Source organism: Haliaeetus leucocephalus, unplaced genomic scaffold, assembly GCF_000737465.1.
Source record: "Haliaeetus leucocephalus isolate CR32 unplaced genomic scaffold, Haliaeetus_leucocephalus-4.0 Scaffold871, whole genome shotgun sequence".
Lineage (NCBI taxonomy): Eukaryota > Metazoa > Chordata > Aves > Accipitriformes > Accipitridae > Haliaeetus > Haliaeetus leucocephalus.
This window is the reverse complement of record NW_010973307.1, coordinates 2,016,113-2,029,682: the sequence shown is the minus strand read 5'-3', so window position 1 is coordinate 2,029,682 and position 13,570 is coordinate 2,016,113. Positions and strand designations below refer to the sequence as shown.

At 43.2% G+C, this 13,570-nt stretch overlaps 1 protein-coding gene across 1 annotated transcript in view; it reads left to right on the top strand.

Moving 5' to 3' along the window:
* Window positions 1–1,025: 1,025 nt before the first annotated feature.
* PKHD1 (polycystic kidney and hepatic disease 1 (autosomal recessive)) overlaps window positions 1,026–13,570 on the top strand; it is a 259,529-nt gene continuing 246,984 nt past the window's right edge. The window contains exons 1-9 of the mRNA XM_010583200.1: window positions 1,026–1,073; window positions 1,363–1,445; window positions 1,777–1,871; window positions 3,582–3,726; window positions 4,695–4,794; window positions 7,968–8,025; window positions 9,407–9,485; window positions 11,685–11,759; window positions 13,018–13,082. Coding sequence (XP_010581502.1) covers window positions 1,026–1,073; window positions 1,363–1,445; window positions 1,777–1,871; window positions 3,582–3,726; window positions 4,695–4,794; window positions 7,968–8,025; window positions 9,407–9,485; window positions 11,685–11,759; window positions 13,018–13,082 — 748 coding nt within the window. The remainder of the gene's footprint in view (window positions 1,074–1,362; window positions 1,446–1,776; window positions 1,872–3,581; window positions 3,727–4,694; window positions 4,795–7,967; window positions 8,026–9,406; window positions 9,486–11,684; window positions 11,760–13,017; window positions 13,083–13,570) is intronic.

Genomic DNA, 13,570 nt, shown 5'->3' with positions numbered 1-13,570 from the left:
GTGGTCAAGTCTACCAGTGCTCTTCCAAACAGTTCCTAGGCACACCTGAGGAGCTAGGATGGGCCATTCCCAGTTTGGGGCTAGCTGTGTAAGGTTAAAGAGCTTCAGAATATAGCCAGGTCCTGCCATTTGGCTTTGGAGCTGGAGAATGACCGTGGCACGATTTAGTTGAATGTAATAAATGCAACGATTTTGCATAAAGCAGCACAGAGCTAGGAGAGTTTAACACCATTGGCTCTAAATCCTGTAACTGCTTTCACCAATTCACCTGTGCCTAATGCTTAATCAGAGTCAGTCTCTTGAAACACGGCCCCAGTGGGGGGAAAAGCTCATCCTGAGCTTGGCTGGAAAGTGGTCTGCTCAGAGGAGCATATGATCTATAAAGGTCTGTTGGGTGGGAGGAAAAAGAGTATGGTTCGCAACACAGTGATCCTTTATACTGTGTGAGAGGTGAATCAGTGTTTTCTCTGTGATTCCACATAGCAGTCCATCTTGGCTGCTCTAACACAGACCATTGCTCCCACAGGTTTGCGGTGTGAAGACGGACTACAGATGGAGTTTGTTTTAGGCTCCAGGGAAGGTCCTAAGGTCCCAAGCCATGATCCTGGAGCCAGACTCTTGTGAAATCCCCATCCAAAGTTCAAGATGAACCCTTGGACATCATCCTTTCTGAGTGCTGAGCTGATACTCTTTGCAGGTGGGTGATAGAGAGGTGTTGTCTCCAGCTACACTGGTCATACAACACCAGTAAAATCCAGTGCCACTGGGGTGGATACAGACTGACTGCGAGTGAGACATGGAGAAGCATCTCTAAAAGGTGTTGAATATTATGGGATATTGACTATAGCATACTAGACATTGTCTACCCTTATCAGTGGCTTTTCATGGCATCATTTCCATAGCCAGTGGAGATTTCTAGATTCATTGTTAATTTTCCCTGTTCTAGCTTGGTTCATCTCAGGCTTGTTTTCATTCACTTGATGATAGTCATATCACTGTTTGCATGTTTATATTAAAAGATCGTGATGCAAGAGTGTCCAATATTTGGCTTCAGTGATCAATACTCGTGTTCGGTGAGATTGCATTCATGCGCAGCTAAGAAGTTGGAAATCTCCCAAAATGCTAAACAGGAAACTGGATATTACTGTAAAAGGACTTCTGGAAAATTCTGATCATTGGCTACAAAAAAAAGAAGCCAGCCACTGGTTCATCTCTATTAGCTTCAGAGGATGAGAGTCCCCAAAATAAATCTTAAATTACCTTAAGAATTTGGTGCCCTTCTGAAAGGCATTGCGTAGCAAGTTACAGATGACAATTTCACGAAGCAGGAGTTTGTTTCCAGGCCTGTGTTTCTTTCCTAAGGACTTTGGCAAGAAAAAGCTGGACAGGCTGTCTTGGAGCCAGAAAAGGATATATTTTGTGGGCAGCCCTAAGTCTGGGAGAATGTACAGAAGTCAGTAAACACATTTCCTTCAGAGCTGGAGGAATAAACATGAGGTTTATCACCTTTATTTTAATTCTTGAGGAGGACAGGAGGCTCAGATTATAGCTTGGTTCATCAAGTCCTGAAGGTATCAAACTCCTCTGAGAGGATGCAGGACTATTACATAGGGAAGACAGTTGGGGAAAAAAGGATGAGCAATACCACTAATGTGGATGCCTGAGAAGGAGAAATGAGGTGAAGAGTAGGATCACAGGAGGACAGCTGTCGGACTACTATGTCTCGTCCTGAATGAGATCTTTTAGATGTTTGCATTACACTTCAACCTGATGTAGCTGGGTTGTTTTTGCAGTGACAGCCACGGGATTGCTCATTAAGCCCCGAGAGGGCAGTGTCGCTGGAGGAACGTGGATTACTATTACTCTGGATGGTGAGTTTTAAACTCTTACGAAGCACACAACAAAGTGAATCACAGAGAATCAGCTCCATTCTGAGATTTGTGGTTGGAGTGACAAACCCTAAGCAACAGAGCCATGGGCTGTGGCACCCACAGCATGAAATCTACTTGAAATTATTACTTCATAAGCTATTGATGATGGTTGCTTAAGTTCCTTCTAAGCAAAAAAAAAAAAAATCAGATTTTTACCTCATTTTTGAAGACATAGGGCTGGAAATTTCTCTGCCACCTTTTTTTGAAGAAAACCTGAAAATCTCCTCTGTTCATAGGTCCTGTGGTGCTGAAGCTTTAAAAACACTAATGATAAACGCAAGACCTGAGTAAAAAACACGGAAATTGATATGCCATGCTCATTTGGGCCCCCAAACAGCTGTACAAAGCTAGGCCTGATTTTCCACAGCCCTGAATATTGATTCACTGGGAAGTGAGTTGGTTTCTGAGCCAGCTGTACGTTTGGTTTGGCTGCTCAAGTTCTGACACTGATTTATAACTATGATGAATGGTATTAGTCTTATTGGTCTGAATTTTGTGCATTCCCATAGAGATGATGAAATGGAGGGAAGAAAGGAAGCTCAGGTCTTCAAGGGAGATGTTTCCCCAACAGCACTGTGTGGCAGGCAGAGACAGTCACAGCTGGGAATTCACATTTTGAGCACAGACCTTTTTTTTGGAGGGGAGAACAGACAGCCAGGCCTTTGGGCAAGGGGAAAAACCTTCCTGGGACCGGGAGGAAAAGTACAGTTTGGTGCAAATTGAGAAACCACTGATGTCATTTAAAGTGAGTCTGTGGGCTGGGAACCACCATTGAAGGTTGTGAGCAAAGGGAGAGTTGTTTGTAGCTGCCTTCACTTCTAGTTGTATTTGATTATGTTACAAAAGTTAAGCATGCCAGTTTATGTTCAGATAAAGCTTGACTTTCTGAAGATTAAAAGTCTTTGATCCTTTGGGCAGCTCACTCTAAAGAAATGGACTAAGCAGATCCATCTTATAGCACAGGCCAACCTGATGTCCTGTCAGCAAAACTATGCAAGACATCAGGCAATTCAAACTCCCAATAACTCATTCTTCACAGTAGAATACATGTAGGAGAGACCAAATACTGTATTAGAGGCAAAAAATATCCATACAGCTGGTGGGATGAACTTGGTCTTAATATGTGTAGTGGTTTTGGCTGGGATAGAGTTAATTTTCTTTGTAATAGCTGGTATGGGGCTGTGTTTTGGATTTGTGCTGAAAACAGTGTTGATAACACAGGGATGTTTTAGTTACTGCTGAGCACTGCTTACACAGCATTGTTTTCATTTGCATCTCTTGTCTTTCTTGGGCTCGATTTTCCACTGTCTTCATTATTTTTTTATCTCTTTTACAATTATTATTATTTCATTTTAATTATTAAACTGTTTTTATCTCAACCCACGAGTTTACTCATTTTTACCCTTCCGATTCTTTCCCCCATACCACCGGAGGGGGAGTGAGCGGCTGCGTGGTGCTTAGTTGCCAGCTGGGGTTAAACCACAACAGTATGAAATTACACAAACATGGTTTAAAAAAGCCTGATTAAGGGCTCTAAGCATTGCTGCTAAAAAGAAGCTGGGCTGCACATTGAAAAATATTTGACCTGTGTGACTGAATGCAAGTGATCCTGTCCTCATGGAGCTCTTCTCGTTGACTTTGATTACTTAGGCTCAACATCCTACCAGCTAGAACGTGTCTCTTCAGCCAGCGCGTCCCACCTGGAGGTGTTCCTGGTGAATCCAGACCTGCCCAGGTTGCCATGTGATGTCTCTCCTCTGTATTTTGACCTACCCTCTGTAAGATGCAGAACAAGGTATGATCCATGACTATAGTGCGGGTGAGACCTTTCCTTTTGTCTGGCAGGATTCTCCTTTTCTTGCAGTGTCTGTACAGGCAGTTTGTGAGTTTAAGGAATTCCTATGGCTGCTACTGTGGCTACACCTGAGCACCTCCCAAGCTGTGTTTCATTTGTCCTTGCTTCAACTTATTGAAGCACTAGGCTAGCTAGCATGAGAGTCAGTGAGGCATCTTGTAGAGGCTGGGCTTGGATCCTCAAAGACTTGTAGATATCTAATTCTTAGATGCAGAACTCCCAAGAAAACCTTGGGGGTGGATTTTACCAGCCTTTGGTGTCCTGCCCAAGATCATAGAGGTTACAAGTAGAGAGGGAAATAAATATGATTTCAAGCACCATCTGGGCAATCTAAGGTCCCTCCTTTCCATCCTGTCATAACTTTAAAGAAGATTGTTTGACTGGAAGACTAGGGATGTCTCAAGAGGCTGTAAGCGTGACCCTAATGGGGCTCTTCCATCTCTTGCTGCTATGATTTGGCTGGGAGTTAAATCTGCTGAATGCTGTGCTGAGAAACCATGTGCATTAAGGATGCAGCATTAATTTATAAACCAAGATCAAGATGCCCTGTAGATCCAGGCAGCCCTGGGTTATTTTAATACTAATGAACAACAATTATTATCTGAGCATGTCTAATGAGCATGTCTCTGTTTTGCATTAACGTACAATTTGGATAGAGTTTTGATGTAGTCCTATCACCTTCTGCACTTAACTGTAATTTCTTGCTGTGCCTCCACATTTCTTTTAAATTGTAGTTTTAGAGTATGAGTTCATACGTGCAAAGTTTGGGTTCACAGTGTAAATTTGCTTTGCTCTATTGAAGCCTCGGTGGATCCGCTAAGAATGGAGACCCTGCGAAGGACCTGGCATTTCCTAAAAAATAAGCCAAATCAGTATAAAAATAATATAACACATTTTCTTCCACCTAGGTCTTCACCCCAGGAGGGTTTGTACTATGTGGAGGTAACCTTTAAAGGATGTGTGATTAACAACCTGACTGAGGCGGAGAAAGAAAACTATACTTTTAAGGTAACCACCAAGTATAGAAGTGATGATAAAGAATTCAAGGTCTCAGAGGGAGTCAAACTTCATAGTATCACACGGAATGTGTTGAAATATTATCTCTCATATTCTGTGTGTCTGATTGCATGTCAGGACGAGAAGTTAGGATGCTCCTTCTTAAAAGTAGGTGCATTGAGGTACTCATCAGTCTGACACTGGATAGATTAGGTGACTTAAGTTTTTCCTGAATCAAAAGTCTGGGTCCAAGTTAGTTTGTCTCTGCACTTAAGCCACACAGCCAGAAGACCCTATGGTGTCAGAAGACCCTCTGCTGGCTTCTTCTGGTGTTACTGTCCAAGCTGCAGGGTGGCAGCTAACAGTCTGCACTGACAGGTAACCGTGGACAAGCACACTTCCCATGGACACAGCTGGTTCCAGGAAAGGACATCTCTTCAGGTCTAGGACATCTCTCCACACCTAAGATGAGCAAGATTTGGAAAGCTCAAACCTCAGTTGTGATTTCATATCTGTTGCTCAGTCATTTTGAGAGCTCATTACTCCCGCCCAGACCAGTATTTTCCCTTTGGCTCTCAATGTCAAAGCACATTGTCTCAGGAGGTCGTTGGGTATGGCGATATTAGACCAGTTAATGATGATGGTGTCAGGATCTCTTGCAGAGCAGAATCCTCAACCATGGCTGTGTGCTTCGGAATGACGCCTGGTGTGTTCAGAAGGCACGTCCCACCTCTGTGCTAACTTTGAGTATCGAGCAAGAAAGCCCAGCGTTTTCAGTAAATTGCACATTAAAGCCGAAGAGTCGTTGGGTGGTTCAGCTAGCTTAGAGAGTTGATGAAAAATCACCAGGGGATGCTGTTAATGAGGCACATTCTGAGCTAAATAAAACACAATGTGTCTCTTTGTTTTGGGACTGGGACCTGGGAGCTATGCGTATTAAAAATTAATTTTGCCTTCACATTAGATTGAAAAAGCCTGCTGCAGGCAGCAACAAGTCTGAACAGCTCAGAAGACTTGTGTCAGCTAGAGGCCCTAGCTTTCATGCTGGTTTTGGCTTCTTTCTCCGCATCAGCTTCAGCCCAGAGTATGGCATGATGTTGCCTTTGCTTCTTAGAAGCAGCCATCACTGGAAGGAGTTTGTGGCTACTCATTTGTTTTTAACATGACCATAAGGAGGAGGGAAGGCAAAGACTGAGCTTTGAAAGGGAATGGGGTTCAAGGAAAGCTCAGAAAAAAACCCCAGCTTATGCAATGGTGTCTTTGATTTGATTCAGCAAATGAGCTTTTTATGCTATTTACTGGGCTGACAGCAGCATCCATAAGTGCAAGTGAGGACAGGACAGGGCTCAAAGAGAAGGTGGGGAAGATGTGCATGTCCAGAGAAAGGCAGCGAAGCTGGTGAAGGGTCTAGAGCACAAGGAGGAGCGGCTGAAGGAACTGGGGTTGTTTAGCCTGGAGAAAAGGAGGCTGAGGAGAGATCTGATCACTCTGTACAACTACATGCAAGGAGGTTGTAGTGAGGTGGGGGTCGGTCCCTTCTCCCAGGTAACAAGTGACAAGATGAGAAGAAACAGCCTCAAGTTGCACCAGGTGAGGTTTAGTTTGGATATTAGAAAAAAAAATTTTTCACCAAAAGGGTTGCCAACCATTAGAACAGGCTGCCCAAGGAAGTGGTGGAGTCACCATCCCTGGATGTATTTAAAAGACGTGTAGATGTGGTGCTTAGGGACATGGTAAAGTGTTAGGTTTACGGTTGGGCTCAATGATCTTAAAGGTCTTTTCCAACCTGAAGAATTCTACTATTTTAAATAGCAGGTTCCAAGTTATTTTATTTACTCATATAGCTATAGTCCAGGAAGAGCCCGCCTTCCCCTTCCATAACTCTCCTTGTGGCTTTCCCAAGATATCCAGCTCTTTTTTTTATTGCCTGTCCAGGTACATTCCCACTGACACCAGACCACACTGTCTCAGCTACATCAGCTTGTTACAAGATGATATGCAGCTAACCCAGCACTGGATAATACCGAGTGTGCTGGAGACAACTCCTTATCCATAGCAGGAATTGTTTAAATACTTCCAAAAGGTTTCCACTGCCTTTTTATTTCCTTTAGTCCTGGGATCCAGATGCTCGATTTGGACACAAGGCACTTTTTATCTGCTGAAGCTGTCTGTTTATTTGTCCTGTTTGGTTTACCATCTTCCAGGGAGGGACAGGGACATTTATGGAAAATACTGGTTCCGTGTGAGTTAACAGCATGTGGAGGACCATGTGTGCCTCTGGCCGCTTGACAGATGAGTAGCGCTCCCACACACAATGCCATTTGAATAGGATTGGTATCAGCTTAAGCAAAAAATTTCTAAAGTAATTTTGGTTAAAAAGTCTCACAGATTTTTAGAGTCAACTGGAGAAAAGGGGCAAAAGGGCTGCTCTACTTCTTGAAAATGCAGCCAAATCATGTGCCGCATCAGGTATCTGTGTGTCTCAGCTACTTTGGGAGGCTGATGATGACCTTCCACTTGGAAAGGGTCCCTGTATGTTCCCCATCTTCCGAGAGGCTTGCTTCAAAGCACAATCCCTATGTTCCTTCTTGGACTCTGTTTAAGTAAATAATAGTACCCTGTAGCAGATTTCCAGTATTTCCTTGCTGTTCCCTCAGAGGCCAAGGTAGCGCTTTCCCAAAAATTGGTGTATTATACTGAATTAAGATGGGCCGATACAAGCATTTTCTTTGCTACACTGCTTTAGGGTACCCAACAAGCTTGCCAAAGGCTAGCTGAAGTATTTCACTTCTGTGATGTAGAAATAGTTTTTAAGAGTATATTATTGGGAAGAAAAATGGTGCCATAATGCAAGATAAAATGGAGGTCTCAATTTCATATAAAGCATGGCTTAGAAATTTTATAGTGTATTAAACCGTATCTTCTGGAATTAACTGAAGTCAGGACAGACAATTTGGGCACAAAAGGGGATGTAAAAATAGTAGTAAGCCATACTCTGAGTGCAGAGGGGGCAAGAAGGGGATATTTGTACTTCCTTCTCAGAGCAGGACTCTGCTTCAAAGATCAAATCTCAAGTGTGAGTCTCTGAAATGCAGTTGCCAACTGTGTTGTGAGCAATGCATAATCAGATCTTGTTGGACTGCTGCGAAAATGACTGCCGTTTAACTACAAATTTCTCTTTGCAGTTCTCTGCTGCGCAGACACCTGTGGTTTATCAAATTAGTCCACCATCTGGCATCCCAGGTACGGGACCTTTCTTTAAGCTGGAGCCCACTTTAATTATTATTTGATGTTCCATACTGTCTTTCTCCTCATGAGGGATCTGTCTTGCTGGGGACTAAAATGGGCATCTCCAGAACTTAATGTCCAAGCTCATGCTGAACAGGAAAATGGGTTTGCATGAGGGGAGAGAGTCTACAGCACTGGGTACAAGAGAAGTGTGTAAAGCACGGTGACCAGGTTATTTGGTACTTGGTTTCTGCTGCCCGACTCTGCCTGAGTAGGGAGATGTTGTTCAGCAGATGCATAGGTCTAACCAGTCTCAACTCTTGAGTCATCTGACCTATATATTTAGTAATAGATTTAAGAAGAATTAGCTATTAGTTGATGACATTGTAATGCCATACAGACCTCTTGGTTAATGGGGCTTTAAAGTTACATGAGAAGACAGTCACTGGTTTTGGTTTGAACAGACTGGTGTATGGAAGTCTTTCCCCCCCATTTCTATTCTGTTTGTATTTGTAGGCTTCTTTAGAGAAAATTGAAATGCTGATTTCCAAAGTCAAGATTAATCAAAGCATTTAGGTCTCTCAAGAGTGCAGAGAGATGCCTGGATGATTAGATCACATAGATGCTCCTAAATCTAAGTCCATCCCTCATTTCCAATTATTTTTAGGTTGCAGTTCAGCTCCAGATTCTCACGCCTTACTTTAGGGTGCCTGTATGGAGGTTTCTATGGGTTAGCTGGATGTTTGACCTCCTGGTGTAGTCAGTGAAGACCATGAGAGCAACACTAAGTGTTTAGTGCTATTTGAGATGTCCTGGAGCATGAAAGACCTGCATGGAGCAGGTAGATATGACACAGAACCAAGAAGATTCCTTCCCTTCTGGAGCTACAGTGGGAGGATACAGTGCCTCAAACAATTTAAGACACCTTAAGACACCAAGCTGTCACCCCGTGTGGTCAAGGGAGTGTTGGGAGTGATTCAGTTGGCCACATGTATGCTGAGGTCCTTCTTTAGACCTTGACCCTGTCTAGTGTACAAATGATGTCATTTTGGTTGCCTCATGAGGTTCTACAGTGGAATTTGGTTAGAATGTGGGGTTTAGTTAACAAAAGAGTTGAGGAAAATGTCTTCTCAGTACAAATACTAGAGATCTGCTAAAAAATCAGGAATTGACTTTTTCGTGTGAAACAAAGACGTGTGTTTTGGGAAAAGTGAATTAAGTGCAAAGTCACCTTCAACTATGGCAGAGGCTGAGAGTAGCCATCAATGCAACCAGTTAGGCACCTCTCTGCAAAATTTGCAAACACCAAGAACTTCTTTTGTTTGGCTCACAAAATCTGCAAATAAATTCTCTGCTTTTAAAAGACTCCCTTCAATTTCCATTTCCTTTTAAACAGGAAATTTAATAGAGATTTATGGGAAGACAATTACTGGAAGATACGAGACCCTGGACTTCAACGTGGATTATATTGATGGGTAATTATAGATAGGCTGCTATCTGACCCAGTCCCTGTAAATTGGCATTTCTTCCATCAGCCTCCTTGACAGCAATAAATTGCAACCAGTTGGCCCAGAATTGCCATTTACTTCCTTTGTGGTTTATTGCAGCTCATGAGTTGGGCTCCAGCAAACTTTGTTAATCTAATTGCAACTGGTCCATTAAGCTAGTTGGTTTGTTTACTGGCAGCACAGTCAATCACAGCTCAGTGTGAATTGTACTGTAATTGCGTCTGGTTGCTGTAGATTTTATTTTGGCTAGTAAATTAAAATTTAACTAATTAAAATAATGTCAGAGTCTAAAAGTTAAATAAATTTTCCCTTCCATTTGCATTTTTAGAAAAACTATTAATTTGAAACAGATGCTCTGGTGAGGCAGAAGACAAAGCAGTATTTTGAGACAAAAGGCTTTGTTGTTCACTGCTTTAAACCCTCTCTGGTCACTTCCTTGTTCTCAGGAAAGGTTTGATTTTTATTTTCTGCTGCTTCTATGGTTACATGCAACAGAGCAAAGCAGGTAGACTTTAGAAATTTACTTCAGGCCAGCAGCACTTTAAGCACAGTGAATCCAAAATGAGCATGAATGCTGACCTGTCATCTGTCATATTTATTTCCATATATATGGAAGTGTTCTCGGATACTACTGAGTTATTTACCTTACACTTGTGCCAACGGTAGTGAAGGAATAAGCCCGCTTGAGTATTTTAAAGATAAACTAGTAATCTATAGTTACTGTGCTGGCATTTTAAGGATCATTTCAGCAGCCAGGGAAGGTGTGTGTTCTCAGTAGTGAGAACTTTTAACTGCAGCAGCAGATATTTGACCACTAGATGCTTTTTAACTACTTCTCGGGCTGAATGGAAATGTCCCTTGCTAAGGAACTAAATTGTCTGCTAGCATGAAGGAAAGTCCAGTGCAGATCCCTGCCATACCAGCTGCACCCGTTTATCAGCCCTACATTTTTTTCACTGGATGCATATTAGTGTCCTTTGTTTGATATTAATTATTGTTTTACCTGCCTCTAGTGGAACTATGAAACCTTTGATCAGTGGGAAGAAAGGCTGCTCTGTCTGACTGCAGGTTGGATGTGCCTGCATGCTCGATTGCTAGATTACTCATTTACAGCTTAACCTCACTATCACTAAAAAGGAAATGGCCTCAAAGTCTTAGCATACCAGACAGGTTCACATTGTAGCTTCACATGAATACTTTGCCCATTTTTGGTGTGTTCGTAAATATGTACCAGGTGGGGACTTGGACTTGAGCAGTCTGTCACTCAGTCACGCTGATTCAGGATTTGGAGCAAAAAAGAGAATGGTTTTTATACTTTCCTGTGTGTTCTGCATGCTTTCTGTGCATTGTATGGGATGCAATGGTCCAGGGATGCTGAACCAAACATTTCACAGCACTGAATTTTTTTTTATTCATCCCTAAAAGGAAAGGCATCTCAATATCAGCAAGCTGTATTAATAAAAGCAAACTCTTTTCTTAAAACCTCATAAAACTAGACTCTGAAGCATAGGTCACAGTTTGCATTACAGGTTTTAATTACATATTTTCCTTAATTGCCTCTTAATTCTCAGAGAATCATTGCCACCTTTTGCTTATTATGCTAATTACTGTGAATTCATTGCTCCCACCTGATTTCTCCTCTCCTGTGGAAGTTGTCTCTTGCCATATCGGTTCTTTAAGGTGGGAATACTTGGATTTGCTATTAGGAGCTTGGATGATTCCCAGCAGAGGTTGTTTGTAGTGTCTTTCCTCAGTGAAATAAAGAAAAGCCTGAGCTGCACCTTGAAGCAGTATGGCTGTATGAGCTGCCTGCTTCTTCTGGGAGGTGAGGGTGAGTATGGTCCTCCTGGGCCTCGGACTACCAACCCTTCACTACAGGGAGGAGGCATCAGGTTGTTCAGAGCTAGCTGTCTCAGAGATGGTCCTGCCACAATCTTTACAGAGGTCCAGTTCCTGCAGCATTTGGGGAACGTACTTTGCAGGCTAAGATATGAGAGATTAGGGTTTGTCCAGTTTTCTAGGAGGTTAATGCATGCTAGATACAAGTGTGGGGTAATTCCTGTCCCATTTGAAAATATTGGCTGCTGATTTTAACAAGATCAGGATTTCATTCCTGAAACTTTGTTGTATCATAATGCATCTTTCTTGGTTTTTTTTTTTGCCTAGACCAGCTATCCTTACGGCAGAAGGAGATGGATGGACCAGTCTCTGCTCTTTTGCTGACAGGCGAGCTGGAAGCATGTCAGTTCTTGGCTTACTTTTGGTTTGTGTTGGTACCAGGGCTCAGCACAACTTGTGCACAAAAGATTTTCTTGGCTTTTGGAGAAGCTCTTCTGCTTCAGCTTAAGATGGAGAGAGCCCATGGGGAGTTGACCATATGGTCCGTGATGGGGGTGGATGAGGGTTGCTGGCTCTCTGTGGCTCTAGCCATAACCAGGCAGGGCCAGGGGCTGTTCTCTGGCCCAGGGATGATATGCTATGCCCTGGCCACATCTACTTTATTCAATTCTTTAGACTCCAAAACAAGGTAGCCATTTCCAAGCTGCTTATTGACCCTGGGCAATGCATTGTCTTCAGTCATACGTTGGCACTGATTTGAAAGGTAGATTAGCTGACCTGAGCCTAAACTGAGCAAGCAGAGCTCTAAAAATTTAACAGCATAGGCAGATAAGCTCTGGTGCCTGGTCCCTGGCACTGTTCATTTATTGGTAGTAATGTATCCCTGTCTTCTGTAAGTTGTAGAAGATGCTTTAGGCTGCTGGCTTTTGCACCCTGCTGAATTACAGAAAAAGCCATGGGCTCTGCAGCAGCGTTTCTTTTATGACTGATGTACTTCTCACAGTGCCTGTGAGCCCTGGAGAAGAGGGAGGCTGCTTTTTCAGGGAACCAGGGGAAAAACTTGCTCCTGCAGAAGTCAGTGCTAAGGCTCCTGGGGTCCTCAGTGGGCCCTCTTATTGCACTGTAAAATTCCTCCTGGCTCCCAGGAGGGGAGACTTAAATGTAAATGTGAGTTGATGATGGGACTTGTATCATTCCATGGCTCCAGAAGGCTGATGTAATGCCAGCATATCTGGTTTAATTGCTACCTGCTCCTTCTTACAGATTAGGGACATGCAGAGGAGCAAGTAGGGGGGAAACACTTTTGTCCTCCTATTCACCCTCACCCTGTGCCCAGATTTGTCTCTGCTCAGCTTTTATTTCAAGTAGGGGTTTAGAAGGTCACCAACAGGTTCAGCTTCTGGAAACAAGGGTAAAGGGGCCAAGCTGGAGCACTATGTGTTGCTGGGAGGCATCCTCCTAAGCTGCTGAACTCTTGATCATCAGTGGGGACATGGGTTGTTCTTCTCCCATCTCGCCTGTTTCTCTCCCTTGTTTCTAAGGGGAGCAAGCGTGACTAGCTTAGATGTATAAGTCCACGTCTTTTCTTGGTTAGATGATTCTCATTGTATTTTGTGCTTTTTGCTCCCAAGGCTCAGCAAAGTCCTTTGTCTCTCCACAGCTACCCTATTCATGTAGAAGATGGACTGGGGACCCTGCAGTGCCGGGTGGAAGGCAACCACATAGGTTGGTGAAAAGGGGGAAAAATCATGGGTTTCCATCATTTCTGCAATTCCAGAGGGTAGAGGGAGGGTGTCAATTATGAGTTCCTGCTCTGCCTCCAAAGTTAGGAACGTGGCTCAGGGCTGAGTCCACAAAACCTGCTTCAGATCAAGGCTTACCAGTCTTCAACATAGTCACTGCCGTGACTTGCATACTCTGCACAGCCCTGGAGAAATGGAAGTGCAGTGCTCAAGTGAAACCATGACATGATGTGGACATTGTTGACAGCAACAATGCGATTTGGGGTTGTTGCTCAGTTTACTACTTTTACTTTAATCCTTTTTGTATGTGATGGACATTCCCTTTACTACTTCATTAGAGGAATAAATTGGGTGCTCCCTTCTATTCAAGGTCTCTCAGGTAGCAGGTTGGATTCCTTTCATTTTTCCTTGCTTCCAAGCACTCTGAAGAAACTTCTAATTTCTTTTGGAGGCTTTGAGCAGCAAGCTGCC